At 38.9% G+C, this 15487-nt stretch overlaps 3 protein-coding genes across 4 annotated transcripts; 1 reads left to right on the forward strand and 2 right to left on the reverse strand.

Moving 5' to 3' along the window:
* Positions 1–615: 615 nt before the first annotated feature.
* zmat5 (zinc finger, matrin-type 5) lies at positions 616–2930 on the reverse strand. Of its 2 annotated transcripts, XM_015941774.3 has the most exons (6): positions 2772–2930; positions 2067–2226; positions 1897–1959; positions 1742–1822; positions 1305–1413; positions 616–1211 (listed from the first exon to the last, which is right to left on the reverse strand). In XM_015941774.3, exons 2-6 carry the CDS (start codon positions 2191–2193, stop codon positions 1064–1066), a joined length of 528 nt encoding a protein of 175 aa, XP_015797260.1. In that variant the 5' UTR covers positions 2194–2226; positions 2772–2930; the 3' UTR covers positions 616–1063. The 2 variants fall into 2 exon arrangements, with proteins under 2 accessions (XP_015797260.1, XP_054600294.1); XM_054744319.2 differs by lacking the exon at positions 2772–2930 and having other exon boundaries at positions 2067–2758.
* A 3-nt stretch (positions 2931–2933) lies between these two features.
* uqcr10 (ubiquinol-cytochrome c reductase, complex III subunit X) lies at positions 2934–3795 on the forward strand. Its single transcript, XM_015941785.3, has 2 exons — positions 2934–3336; positions 3471–3795. The coding sequence occupies exons 1-2, from the start codon at positions 3196–3198 to the stop codon at positions 3516–3518; spliced, it is 189 nt and encodes a 62-aa protein (XP_015797271.1). The 5' UTR covers positions 2934–3195; the 3' UTR covers positions 3519–3795.
* An 833-nt stretch (positions 3796–4628) lies between these two features.
* Positions 4629–9585, reverse strand: gal3st1b (galactose-3-O-sulfotransferase 1b). The gene is made up of 3 exons (XM_054744320.2): positions 9304–9585; positions 8597–8739; positions 4629–7548 (listed from the first exon to the last, which is right to left on the reverse strand). Exons 2-3 carry the CDS (start codon positions 8716–8718, stop codon positions 6399–6401), a joined length of 1272 nt encoding a protein of 423 aa, XP_054600295.2. The 5' UTR covers positions 8719–8739; positions 9304–9585; the 3' UTR covers positions 4629–6398.
* Between the last annotated feature and the right edge of the window lie 5902 nt (positions 9586–15487).

Raw genomic sequence — 15487 nt, forward strand, 5'->3', positions numbered from 1 at the left:
AAAAAATAAAAAAAAGTTGAATTCAGCATATGTCTGAACAAAAACCTTATGAAACCTCAGGAATTCATTTCAATTTTAGGGGAAATCCAATAGTGTTATCACAGTCAGAGTGGGAGCTCCGTTTCATTAAGAGAGCTGAACTTTTGATGCACGTATGGAGAAGGTTTCTGAGGACAAAAACTTAATGAATTATTAAATAATACACATGCTAATATCACATAAACTTTGATTCTTCAGGAAGGTTCTAAAGGGAATTTCTGCTTTCCAGCAGTAGTAGCTTATGGGTAATACTACAAATACACTAAGTAGATGTGTCTATTTATAGAGGATTTCGAAATGATCATCTCAACAGAAGAATTACTGTTTTAAAATGTGAATGACAGATTGAGAGACATGACTAAACAAAACTAAATTACTTGTGAAACAAAATGATTTTCAGTCGTTTTCAAACCCTATGCACTTACTGGCATCCAAGCTTAAAACTATTGGCTACAATACTAAAATGTTAAAAGCAAAAACTTAGAAACATTAATAAATTACCAATAACTGTTAATGGGGATTATATAGAACTTGCTAAAGATTTCCACGATGCACAATAAAGAGGGCATAACAAGGTTTATTTGAAAAAAAACTCATTTTTATTAAATTCTCAACATGAAATCCTCATCTTAGATGTCTCATCTTAGCCATGACCTGCTCATTAAGGGACAAGGTGGCATTTAACCTTTAAAAAGGTGAGGGAGGAGTCTCAAACTCCACAATGAGGCCGACTGACTCAGCAGTGAAGACTCATCCTGAAATGAACAAAGTGGCACTTTTGGGAGTTACATTCACAAACCAAGTATTATTTTGAAACTTTTGTCAGATTCTGTGCACAATTTCCATGTAAATGCTAAACTAAGCGTCTCTTATCTCTTAACAGAAACTTGCAACAGTTTTAAGAGCAGTTAAAAAATGGACACACCTTCAAGTGAAACCATAGTTTAATAAACGCTGCTCTTGCCCCTTTAATGCCACGCAACTATCCACTTAAGGGTTACTTGGAAATTACAGAGAATGTCTCTCAACCCCATTCAGAGCACACCCTGACTCTCCATCCGCCAGGAGGAGGTGGTAACAGGGAGGGTGGGAGGTCAGGGATGGAGAGGAGCTGCTGAGGTATCTGGTGTTCTGTTTCAGCCTCCTCTGTGTCTTCCGTAGTAGTTGGATCTCTGCAGGGATAAATAATTGAACAGTTGAATTATAAATGAAGAGGAAGGACTATTAGGTATGCTAACCATGTTAAAACAAAAATGAATGCATACCCTTTGCTACAGAGGGCGGCCTGCTTCTTCTCCCGTTTCTGGAGCCATTCGTTTATATGTCGTCCAAACACCGGTCTTTCCTCAGCGTCCTTTTGGTGCTGTCTTTCCTCTGGAGGGGAAAATATATAACATTTTTCTTAGCATACAGTTTATATGGCACATTTGTAAGACGTAATACGCATTGTTTTCTTAAAGTGGTGAAAGTTTAAGTGTCATTTTCATCCTTTTGATTTCATTTAAAATAATCTGTGACGACTGCGCTGTTTGAGACACCACCAGTCAGCCCTCATAAGAACATGCGAGTATGAGGTTTACATTATTATGAGGAGAATGTTTTCTGATACGTAAAACCATCTATTGCAAAAGATCTGTTTAGAAACTTTTGATGATGAATTCGTCGCATGGTAAAAAGCACCACCCTGTGGTCAGACATTTACCTTCCAGCCTTCTCCTTAAACGATGCTGCTCCTCTTCAGACATGTGAGAAAACTTGCAGTTTGCACCAAAATCACAAACTCCTATAGATAGAAAAGAGTGAATATTAACACCAAAAATGTATAATAGACAACAGTTTGGTAACCAGTTCTGTTACCTCTCTGGAGAAACTGCCTACATGGTTTCTTGGTTTGCTCATCAAAGAGAATAGCTGTGGAATCTGTGAAAATAGTTTGTCTAATTTATGGAACATAAACATAAAGATCACGAAGGCCAATCACAAGCTTATAAATATGCGTATGATTGTTAAAATTACTGCAGTGTCACCTCTAAACTGGTCAAACCAGGCCTTCTTTGCTCTGTGATGCTGAACACCGTTCAGATGCTTCTTCCTGTTGTGCATGTTATCCTGAAAGGACCGGTCACAGTAGTCGCAGTAATACCTCTTCCCCATTATTAAAGATGAATGGGCTGCTCTGTTTTCAAACTTAAACAAAGTAAACGGAGTAAAGATTCGGTTTTTACAGAACTCTTCTGAGAGCAAAAGGTGAATAAACAGCACAGCGTCATGTGACTGAGGAAGACATTTATGTACAAAACAAGTTCACAAAAACTATTCCATCCTCCATCATCCTGCCTGTTAGTCCTAATATAATATCAAGGGTTTAATTTGTAAACATTTCCAATATCCTTCTGGATAAGAAAGTAGGAGCTGGTTTAACAATATGCAGTATCTGGCAGATTCTATATTCGAGCATTTGATTGTTTACAAAATTGTTCAGAAATTACGCAGATTTGACATTTAGAGTTGCTTGAAATTAAAATAAATTGTTACTCTGTGCTGTTTCCAGTTGGTTCAAATTGTGTAAATATTATTTTTGACTTCCTGTTGTACCAGTAAACCTAAAGTTAAAGGCTACAACAGCTGTAAGAAACGTTTTAACAATATTCTAATGTTTAGACTATGCAAACACGGTAGTACTCGTAATTAACCAAAATAAACAGTTGTATTAGAAAAATTAGAAAACATACGTTTTGTCACAAGTTTACATGAATGTCGTCGTCTACAACAGAGACAAACTACGCTATCTTTCTATGATTCTTGCTTTGAAGCTCGTTTAAAGTGGAAAAATACAATAATCAATCGCCATATTTGAAGTATCTTCTTCTTTTATTTGTTAGCGGTTGACAAACGACTTAATAGTGAATTACCACCACCAACTGGTAAGAATTGGGAATTATGACTTATTCTGTGACCGATGTATGTCGATGTCTGTGACTCTAACGTCTATATGAAGACAAAAAAGTATCCTGAATACAATAGTACAGGAAAGAAACTGCAACACAAGTGGATAATATTTTTTGTCTCCAATAATTGTTATTCAATGTGTTTAAAGCCTTCTTCCGGTTTCTGATTTTCGCTTCCGCTCATGCGCAGTAACGTTCCATCAACGACATGGCGCTGTCGAAGTCTGTCTACAACCTTTTCTTCAGGAGGACGTCCACCTTCGCTGTAACCATCATGGTGGGAGCAGTCTTCTTTGAGCGGGTGTTTGACCAAGGCGGAGACGCGATTTTTGAGCAGTTAAATCGCGGGGTAAGCGTTTCCCTTCACGTACAGCCGGCGCTGACCTTGTAGGCAGAGGGCGAGTTGCTAATGTTAGCATAGCTTGACAGAGATGTTGTTTCTGCTCATTTACAAATAACACGTCTGATGTTTACAATTTGCAGAAGCTGTGGAAGCACATCAAACACAACTACGAGAACAAAGAGGAGTAGGGCCCTGGTTACCAAGAGGCTTCGGTGCTAATGTTGTCGTGGTTCCACACTTGTTTCCATCCTTCATTCATCTGAAGCTATCAACATGGACAATATGCACCAAGTCAAACCCAGGCTGGAAGCGGCTGTCAGAAGACCTGTGGTACATGACAGATGATACAGACCAAGATGGAGTAAAGCCTCCATCATCTTGTCCTCCTTCCCTTCTGGTGTTTGTAATGCACTCATTGTCATCACAGATTGTAAATTGTTATATTAAACATGTACTGATATCGTATGAATCTTGCATTTTTTTAAACTAAATTATCTCCTAAAATATTTTTTTCTGTGCAGTAGCCGTACACCTGTCTTATGTTGATTTGAAATTTCTGATTTTCTTCAACATTAAATTAATCTGGTTTCAGTTAGAGTGTTGGAGCTCTGCATAGGTGTCTATTTTAACAGCTAAAAGAATTCCTCCTGGTAAAAGGCCATGTTTGGAAACGTTTGCCCACTCCCCAAGTTCAAGAAATCAGCTGCTAATGGTACAATAATATAAAGGGAAGCTTTGCGATTATAAACGCTTTGTTTAAAAGCTGAAAAGAAATGTCAAGGTTCTTTTTTTGGAAGAAAATGTGAGGTTTCCAGGCAGTTAATGATATGTTTGCAAATATCTACTGTCCAATAAAATCTAAAACAGTAAATAGATGGGATAAAGTAGTAAAATTGCTAAAAGGTATTTAAAAATGTCTGCACATGTTCATAATTAATTAAAATCCAGTTACATTTGGGATATTTGTTGTTTTAACCATGAAAGTAGAAAGACATTTTCTACATTTGTTACCAGTCAGATTTTGCTAGTCTTGTGTTTTGTCAACTACTACAATCAAACAGGCTTGATAGGAAATGCCACAGTTGTGACATTTATAGATTCAGAACAGAACTTTTTATCTTTCCTCTGGAGTACATTCATACATCTATTTTGCAAAAGCAGCACCTGCTATGGTTGAATCCCTTGTTCTTTTTTTAACCTTCAAAATAAGAAGAGAGGGTAATGTATTTACCCGTCCAGTTCATTTCGAAACAACTTTCAGCATTAAGAGAACTGCATTTCAGTCCAATCCACACAAATTATAGTAAAACATTTATTTTTTTTTGAGTAGGAAGAGGTGAATCTTATCACAGTTACAAGAATAAGTTCACACAAAAAGATGGGGTTTGTTTCCAGCAGCAACCTGGTTTGCATAAGTAAACCCATTCTTGAGGAGGGCATTAATGTTACCAGTGATTTACATTAAATGCTGGGAATTCTTACCTCTTAGCACATGTCTGGTGAATTACCTGACAGGTTAGTGACAAGACATTTATCTTTAAGTAAAAAAGACTTGGCTAAACAGTAAGTCAGCACTGGCCTACTGAGGAAATAACTGAGCCCTTATGCTGTTTCCTGTTCATACAGTCATATTGTTCTTTTCTGGTTAGCACCAATACCATTGTTTCTATAGGCACTTAAATTAACTACATTAATAACCTAAACCTTGTTTTAGGAAAGGTGGAGTTGGGGATGTGTCAGTGCTTCAGTCATGTCAAATAAATGATCGATAACAGTTAGTCCCACAAGCACAAATAAAAAGTGAATTGGTTTGTACTTAATATCTTGTAAGGGTGTGAGGCTAATATGCCAAAACCGGTCAAAATTGTCCCTGGAAGTATAGGATGAGCAAGCCAAAATACTTTGGAAATGTATGAAAATGAGGATGGAAGACAGAAGTGTGCGGCCAAAACAACAGGAATCCAATTTTTTGGCTTGATCATTAAACTTGGAACCATTTTAAAATGGTGTAAACACCGTGTTAGCATGCTTCACATGTCAAAGCAATCACATTATTCAGCATGAACACAGATCAAACCTTTATGCTTCAGCTCTAGCTCTTAGAGAACTTAAACACACTTCAAATATTTGGGGTGCTGTTTGTAAAGTTACACAGTCGACATTTAACAGCAACATTTTGGGTTAGTTAGCAATGTTTTATTTGGAACTAAATAGCTACCATACAAACAAAATATTTCATCTGGAGCTAAATTTTAATTTTGTATTTATTTACATGTATACATGTGTATATATATACAAAAATATAAAATATTTTGGTCCAAACTGACATTTTTGATCCAAGGCAAATATTCTGTTTGCAAAATACATTTTTAGTTTGAAAAATAAATGTTTAAGTCTGACCTATATAATTGAGGTAGCAAACTAAATATGTAGGTTGTAAACTAAATATTTCTTTTGGAGTTTAATATTTATTTAGTAAATTATTTATATCCAAACTGAATATTTAGATCCAAGATAAATATTTAGTTGTCAAATAAAAAAAATTTTGTCTGGAAAATAAATATTTAGGTGTGACCAATATCATTGATTTAGCAAACTAAACATGTAGGTTGTAAACTAAATATTTCAATTGGAGCTAAAGATCTGTATTTCAATTGCACATTCTAAAGTTCTACGGTCCCTTCGAGTTGTTTAACTACACAATCATCCACCCATTCACATGTATTTTGCTCCAAACTGAATATCTAGATCCAAGCTAAATATTTTTTGTTTGTAAACTTAATATGTAGCTTCACATTAAAAGTATGTGGTAGTACATGGTAGTACATTTAGTTTGTAGTTTGCAAACAAAATGTTTTCATTTTAAACTGTGACATGTTTACATGTTTGAAGGACATGGTAAAAGTATTACTTAGAAAAAATAACCTCCACTTTTTTCTCTAAATTCGAAATAATTCAAAACATTGTTGTAACATTTTGACAGCGTAACTTTACAAATGGCACTCCATATAAACAAAATAATTTATTCAAATACATCTTCCAAACACATTCAGTCATAAAAATGAAAGTCATGAAATGTTATCTTTTAACCAGCCCCAAAGTCTTGTAATCCAGAGGCTTACTCCCAAGTCTGATAAGTACTGTATTTCAGGCGTAAGCATTTTCTCACAAAGTGTCCTGAATCTGGGATCAATCTCTCTTCTCATGTTGTATCCCAGGATGGATTGCTCTCCGACTGGCTGCCAAGGCAGGAAGCGTGAGTTCTGAATCTTTTGCGCCTCGACTGCATCTCTGCCTTCAATGCAGATGTCTTTCATCTCTATGTTTTTCTTTTTCAATTCTTTGACATCCTTTTTCATCCTCTCAGCACCATAAGCCTCCACTTTAGCCCAGAAGGTCTCATTGAAGTATTGGTAGAGTTTCCAGTCCGCCCAGTTCCACAGCAAAGCTTTGCGTCTCATCTCAGAGTCCAACCGGGACACAAATGAGCTTTTCCGCATGTTAAGCTTAAAATACAGAATGTCCTCCATGCTCCAACAAAGTAAATCCTTGAGAAGGATCAACGACTCCTCAAAATATTCTGCTATGAGGACCAGGTGAAAGCGGTTTGATAAGTACTGGATGCTCTTTGCAACATGGGGATCGTCAGCTTCCAGGTTGTTTTCAAAACCAAAGTCAAAAAACTGCAGATTTTTCAAATAGAATGAGTTAAAAGCCTCTGAACTGTAGAAGGCCAGAGGATTGTTCAGAAACTCAACCAGCTTATTCTCCCCACCGATGCTCCACGTGAGGGGAATCACTCTGTGGTAGTAATGGAAGGCTGATTCAAAGAGGTCAGCCGGGTCACGTAGGATGGTGACATATACAGCGTCTGGAGGCAGAAGTGTGGCCACTTCCTGGTGGTTGAAGCGCATATGGTTGCTCACAATGTTAAAGCACTCCCCTGGCCTGTAGTCCTTCACCTGGGAGCGCAGGAATGGAGCTGGGTAGAAGAAGTCATTGCGCCCGTCAGGAAGGGCGAACCTGAGCTTGTGTTTTTCCCCAAATCTGAAAAGGATGTTGAGGATGGTGCTGCTTGCTGTTTTATGGGTTTTCATGAACATGATGTTTATCTTGGGGGAGCACTCTTCCCTAGATCTGGAAGTTTGATACACCACAGTTTGACTTTTCTGTAAAGATTTAGCAACACTGATAGGACAGGTGTCATCTTCAGAGTTCCTGTGAACAAAGCAAACTTTTAGGTTAGATTTGGTGACTTGTTTAAAGACCAAGTTCACTTTTTTTTCAACGCATCTGCAGTGGTCTCTAGTATAAATGAATGCCTTGTGAGTCTGTCTCAATGGGAAAAAAAGCTCTGGTGCTACTGTTTCAGGAACTAGAAGAGAGCCTGAGCAAAAGAGGGCAGGAGTTGGAGTCTTGTTTCATTATATTCTGACATCTTGCCTCTGATTAGCTAACAGCAACATGACTTTACCACTGACTCTGTTTGCTCTGCAACCTTGATGTTTTATCTCCGCAAATAACACAAGCCTGAAGGAGTTCTGCCATGTTATAGAGTTGCTAATGCTAACAGTTAGCTTCTACAAGTCAAGACATGCTCTGCTTTCTTCTGGACACTAAATCAACAACAACATTCCCCATCGCCAAGGTGGGTGAGTCCATGAATGCTAATTTTACAACGTGACATAGACCTGTCTGGCTTTTCTGACCTGAGAGTTCCCCTTCTATTTTCTATCGGCAGCAAATGGGGTATTAGGCTAATTTTCACATTCAGCCAGCATGTTAAAGGGGAACTAGACAGTTTTGGCTTGCTTTTAGCGCCCCCTAGTGTACATTTGTAGAACTTAGCTGTGCATTTGTCTTTTAACACTTTATTCTAACAGGTGAAGAGTCTCCCCCCAGCCTTTCTTAGTGTCTACAGGAGTGATTCATCACTAAATTAAACAAATCAGCTGTGTTCATGATCTAAAACATGCAGGAATTTTTTTCTAACTCCCAACAGCGAGGCCCGCCAGTCTGAAGTTGCAAGTGGAATATTCTGGCCACAGAGGGTGATAAGGGCTGGGTGGCCTTTTATTAAACCTGTAAAGGGTCATTTTGGCACATACTGGCTCAAGAAAATGATTTAAAAATACGAAAAAGTTTCAAAGTATCCCTTTAAACTCAGAGTGACCGATCAAATTTAAAAAAAAAAAAACAAGTAAATCTCACTTTATCAGTCTGCTTGGTCTTTAAACTTTTAAAAATTCTCAGAAAATATATTTACCCGATATTCACTTGGTTTGTGTTGTGGAAGCTGTAAAGGACCATCATGATGTTAGTCAATAAGATCCAGGGTATGAGACCCCGTGCCACAGCCGAGCCTTTAAATCCTTTCACCCAAGACATTATCAAATAAAAACAAGCAGCCTGAGAATGAGATTAGAGAGAATACACAAAAAAGAGCAATAAGGAGGAATGTCTCCAATGACAGGAGGAGAACAAAAGAGAAGCCATAATGCAGTAGCACACGCTTGTCAAATGCAGCACCCGTCTTCCCCCATGTTGACACATGAAACATGTACACGGAGCTCATGTTTCCACTTCAACAAATGAGATAAAGGAAGATTACACTTCATTTTATGAAACACATCACGCAAAGCGAAAAATAAGTCTGAAAGTGACTAGATAAATCTCTAAATACGCATTTTCTGATGAACAGATGCTCTCTGATGTGAGCAGGTGTGTTTATTTAGCTCCGACTTCTGCTCTTTCACTAAGCAACATGCTGCATTCAATAAAACCTACCTCTAAGTAACATGCACCACTCACTGACTAAAATAAATTCATTGAAACTGCTTTGGTTGCCTAAAAAATATCTACGCATTTTTTACTCAAGCAGCCAGAGTGGAAATGTCATTGTGGAACAAGCGGAGCGTTAGGATTCATGCTTTTGTGGGAAAGTAAAGCAAACAAAGAGACATTCAAACTTACCTGGAGGTTGTAGTATACGTCTCGTGCTGTTTATGCTTTCTTCCTTTTTCAGGAGGCTGCACACATTCCAAGAGGAGGTATCTAACTGGCCATTTCTAAAGAAACCGTTGTCTTTGTTCCTCCTCCTCTCACAGGGGCAGGTTCTCATGAGGGAGGATACATGTCTTTGTGTGTGGAGACAGAATGGATGGTTTGAAAAGAAACTATTAAGTAGGGTGACTATTTACTACAAACTGGGGGGAAATGGGGATAACAATTAAATCTGCTTTATTCAAAAATAACATTTTGGGTTAAACTAAATCACTTTCTGTTCCTTCTTTATCTTCATCATCCTCTCTGTGTAGAAAAAGAATGACCTCCTTGGTGACAATCATCTGTATAACACGGGCCCGGATGTAGGCATAGGCAAGGAGGGGCAATGCCCCCCTAAAGATACTGACTGCCCCCCCAAATGCGATGACATGTAGAAACCCCAAATTTGAAAAGATTTGATGAAAAAGGGTCAGAGTGCTCTCTCTCTCTCTCTCTCTCTCTCTCTCTCTCTCTCTCTCTCTCTCTCTCTCTCTCTCTCTCTCTCTCTCTCTCTGTCGTGTCACTCGCTTCACAGTTCACATGCTCCCAGACAGTCAGCAGCAGAACACAGGGACGCACCGATGCTATCTGAGCTCTGAACTTGAGACAGTTATCCACACCTTCATCGTCTCACGCTTAGACTACTGTAACTCTCTTTTCACGTGTCTGAGCAGAACCTCCCTGAACCGTCTACAGGTGGTTCAGAATGCCTGTGCTCGGCTTCTGACCAAGTCCTCCAAACACACCCACATCACCCTGCTTCTCCTCCAGCTTCACTGGCTGCCAGTCAACTTCAGGGTTCATTTCAAGATCCTGGTTCTGGTCTATAGGGCCTTACATGGACAAGCACCATCTTACATTGGTGATCTTCTTAGTCCCTACACCCCCAGCAGGTCCCTGAAGTCCAGTGATCAAAGCCTACTGGTTGTGCAGCGCACCAGGCTAAAGACCAAAGGTGACAGATCATTTGCTGCTGTGGCCCCCAGACTCTGGAACTCTCTCCCCCTGAGCCTGAGATCAGTGGACTCAGCGGTCTCCTTGAAAAAGCAGCTGAAGACTCACCTGTTCAAGCTGGCTTTTGTAATAATAATAATACATTTTATTTAAAAGCGCCTTTCAGAACACCCAAGGTCACTTGACAGAAAACACATAATAAAATACAATAAAACAATAATAAAACCCAAACAAGAAAAAAAGAGAGAAACAGTTCAATAAAATCAGAGGTTGTAGGCAGATTTAAACACATGTGTTTTGAGTTTTGTTTTGAAAAGGGTAAAACTGTCGATGTTCCTGATGTCTGGGGGAAGTGAGTTCCAGAGACGAGGAGCAGAGCGGCTGAAAGCTCTGCTCCCCATGGTAGCGAGACGGGCAGAAGGAACCACAAGATGGATGGAAGAAGAAGATCTGAGTGAACGGGATGGGGTGTGAATACTTATAAGGTCTGAGATATATGAAGGAGAGAGGTTGTGGATTGCTTTGAAGGTATGGAGGAGAATTTTGAAGATGGACCTGAATTTAACTGGGAGCCAGTGAAGCTGCTGGAGAACCGGGGTGATGTGGTGAAAGGAAGGGGTTCTGGTCATAATACGGGCTGCTGAATTCTGGACCAGTTGCAGTTTATGAAGGAGTTTGTTGGGGAGACCATAAAGAAGTGAATTGCAATAGTCGAGACGGGAGGTGACGAGGCTGTGGACGAGAATGGTGGCAGTGTGAGGGGCCAGTGAGGGGCGGAGACGGTTTATGGAACGTAGATGGAAGTATGCTGACCGAATTATGTTATTAATGTGAGCTTGAAAAGAAAGTGAGCTGTCGAGAATGACACCCAGACTCTTGACGTGAGGGGAGGGGGAGACTATGGCGCTGTCAATAGTTAAAGAAAAGCTGTCAGATTTTGAGAGGGTGGAATTAGTGCCCACTAGAAGAAGTTCAGTTTTATTGCCGTTGAGTTTGAGGAAATTAGAGGTGAACCATGATTTGATTTCAGAGAGGCAGAGTGTAAGGGAGGATGGTGGGAGAGTTGAGTTGGGCTTACTGGAAATGTAGAGCTGGGTGTCATCCGCAAAGCAGTGAAACTGGATATTGAATTTGCGGAAGATTTTGCAGATAGGGAGGAGATATACTATGAAGAGGAGGGGCCCCAGGACAGAGCCCTGGGGCACACCTGACTTGACTGGGGAGGGTTCTGAGGTAAAGGATTTTAACTGGATGAACTGAGCGTGGCCAGTAAGGTAAGATTGAAACCAGCGGAGGGGGGTGTGAGTGATGCCTAAGGAAGAGAGTCTATTAAGGAGGATGGGATGAGAAATGGTGTCAAAGGCCGCACTCGGATCGAGGAGAATGAGAATAGAGATTAAACCAGAATCAGCAGCAATGAGTAGGTCGTTAGTGATCTTGATGAGAGCTGTTTCTGTGCTGTGGTGGGGACGGAAGCCAGACTGAAACTGTTCATAAAGGTTATTGCGGGTGAGATGCGGGTGAGATGTATGACCTTCTTCACCACTCTCTCTTTATTCTGCTCTCCCCGCCTATTCCACGTTCCTCAGGATCCACTGATTTCCCTCTTTCCTGTTCACTCTCTCTCTTTCTTAACATTTTTTTAATCACAATTGTCTATTTTTGCTCATTTTAAATATATTTTTAAACATTTTCTAAATGCTTTTTTACATTTTTTGTTTTTGTGAAGCGCCTCGTGATTTTTTATCTTGAGAGGCATTATAGAAATGATATTTTCTTTTTCTTCAAGTCAATGCCACATAAAAAATTAAAAAGCCTGGTCTGAAATGTCCCAAAGAGAGGCCACAGGGGAAACAATAGGTAATTTAATAAGTCCCACACAAATAAAAAAAATAAATAAATAACAGATACTACATAAAAACTATTGGAGGAGTAGTTCAGTTCCTAGCAGTAAATGAACTAGTGTGGAAAGCTCCAGCGGTGATGATTTCTCTGCATGACTGTTCTTAAAAATGGCAGACCACACACTGGCCAAAGACTCCAAATGTAATGAAATAAACAAACACATCCCAGAAAATGCAAATTACAAATCTCACAACATACAAAACGAAATTATTGCAACACTGGCAAAAAGGGTATTAAAAAAGATCAAAGACAATCATGACAAAGCAGATTATGCTGGGTTTTGCATTAAAAGTGATGGAACTAGGGACAGATGCAATGTGGAGAATCAGTCAGTCATGGTTAGATTTGTCAGTAATGGCATTCCAGAGGAACACCTGATTGGTCTGCTTGACCTCACTCAGTTAAATGCTGATTTTATTTCCACCCAAATTCTTGAGCATCTCTCTGACTCAGGCTATAGTGCAGCTGAAATGATCAGTCAGTGCTATGATGGAGCTTCTGTCATGAGTGGAGTCAGGGGTGGGGTTCAGGCCTTACTGCAGAAAAAGGTGGGGAAGGATATTCCCTGCATCCACTGCTACAACCACCAGCTGCACTTGGCATTGGTCCATGCAGGCAGAGCCATGTGCAAAAACCTTCTTTGATCTTTCAGGATCTCTACACTCATTTTTTCATCGTCATTATGTTTCACAGAACTATGACGTTCCCTCCCTGAAACAGCTGTTGGAGATCAGGTGGACAAGCCACCATGATGTGACCAAGTGCCTTGTGGAGAATCAGGATGCTATTCTGAGAATCCTGTCAGAGGTTACAGAGGACAGAGCTGCTGCTGTTGATATCTGTACTGAGGCATCAGGACTGTTGATGATGTTAAGGAGGCACAATTTCTTTGAAATAGGAAAATTCCTCCAAAAAGTTCTGGGTTCCTTGAAATCTGCAAATTCTATGCTGCAGTCTCACTCTGTTGACCTGTGCTGTGCTTCAGAGGTAGTCAATGCATCTCTACAGGCTTTGAAGCAGATGAGAGAGGAGGAAAGCGAGACATTAACCAGCACACCTGCACCAAAGAAAAACAAGCTCACTGCTAACAGGTAGTATTGTAATGTCCACTGTGGGCCACGCAGAAGACTCCACAACTCCTAGCCAGGCTTCGAAGAGCAATCTTCAACATTTTGGACATAGTCATTGTAGAGATGGAGACAAGATTCTTCAAAAGCAATCTTGACCTCATGAAAGCAGTTAACTGCCTTCAACCTCAGTCTCCCTCTTTTCTGGATCCTGACATGTTAAGTCCTCTGCAGAAAATGACAGAAAGTGACAGTGACAAACTTTCCAATGAGATTCTTGTTGCAAAAATAATGTTGGAGAAAGAGTTCAAAAAGACTGATGATGATAACAGTGTAGAGTTTGTAGACCTCTCCACCATTTGCACATATCTACATGGGTGTAAGAATGCCTTTCCTCAGCTCCATCGCATGTATGTGACCTCCCTTGTGATTGGAATATCAGCAGCATCATGCAAGAGCTCTTTCTCCACTTTGTCTCGTGTTCTTACCCCGTTCCGCCGTACTACGCTACACGAGAGAAAATCAAATGTAGTCATTCTGGCTCACGAGAAGGCCATAACATCAGGCATAGATATGGATGGATTTGTTAGGACTTTTGCACAGAAAATCAGACGGCTGATAGAAGTCACAAAGAAATAAAAACAACAATTCTAAAAAAGAAATTAAAAAAATTGAATAAAAATATAAGTAAAATAAAAAATGGAAGGATAGACAGATAATGTATCAAATTGATTAAAGACATAAAAAGATAAAAAACATTAAAAAATTAAAAGATAGATAGATAGATAGATAGATAGATAGATAGATAGATAGATAGATAGATAGATAGATAGATAGATAGATAGATAGATAGATAGATAGATAGATAGATAGATAGATAGATAGATAGATAGATAGATAGATAGATAGATAGATAGATAGATAGATAGAGGGTATGTGAGACCCAAAAATATTTCCCAGACCTGCACCCCCTGATAATCTACCTGCCCTCCTTTGTAGGGCTGGCTAAATCCGGCCCTGGTATAACACCGTCATACCATCGCTCATTACTCATCACTTCCAACAACAGCACGATTCATGTTCCAGTAACATAATCCCTCTGGTTATTCCCAAAGCTCGCACCTCCTTTGGTCGCTGCTCATTCGAGTTTGCTGCTTCCAACGACTGGAATGAGCTGCAAACATCAGTAAAGCTTACCACTTACATGCCATTATCTATCTTCAATAATTCATTGCAATCAGTAGTTTCTGATGCTTCTGAGTACTTAAAGATGGTTTTCTTAAGTCTGTTTTGATATATATATATATATATATATATATATATATGAACCGTCCTTAGTCTTCATGTCTAATTGTTTTATCTTATTTATATATATATATATATATATATATATATATATATATACATATATATGTATATATATATATATATATATATATATATATATATATATATATATATATATATATATATATGAACCGTCCTTAGTCTTCATGTCTAATTGTTTTATCTTATTTTTAGCTTGTTTTTATCTTACCTGTTTTTCTTTTATATAAAGCAAACTACAGTGTCTGTTGCTGCTGCCTCTTGGCCAGATTGTCGCTGTAAATGAGAACGAGTTCTCAATCGACTCATCTGGTTAAATAAAAGTTAAATACGTTTTTTTAAATCCTTAACGTTGTAAAGGTCTTCTCGAGGATCCTCATCCTGTCTGAGCTTTTTTGCTCCATGATCAGCAGACTCCTCACATTTCCTTTTCCAGTCTTCCCTCAGGATGCAGACGTGCTGTCCCCCACAGCAGGACTCAGATTTTATTATATTTTCATTATGAATTTTTCCTTTTTTAGCACCTAACCTGTGTTTATTTATTTATTAGATGTTCGAGAATGCACCAGTGCAGTTTCCTGTTGACTTTATTCATCAAATGTTTAAAGTGTTTTGACTTGAATTGAATAAGAATGTATAAAACTGTTTTTTTTATGTTTAAAACAATAAATGTTTTGAAGGTTTCATGAGTAGCTGAACTAATCAGATGTGCTATTTGAAAACAGCATGGGTGTGTATTGGTGAAATTCTGGCGATACAATACGTATCACGATACAGGGGAGACAATACGATACACCACAATATATTGTGATACATTCAGCCAGACAATATTAGACATTTTTAGACTGAATTTATTATAG

The sequence above is a fragment of the Nothobranchius furzeri genome, chromosome 6 (assembly GCF_043380555.1).
Source record: "Nothobranchius furzeri strain GRZ-AD chromosome 6, NfurGRZ-RIMD1, whole genome shotgun sequence".
Classification (NCBI taxonomy): Eukaryota; Metazoa; Chordata; class Actinopteri; order Cyprinodontiformes; family Nothobranchiidae; genus Nothobranchius; species Nothobranchius furzeri.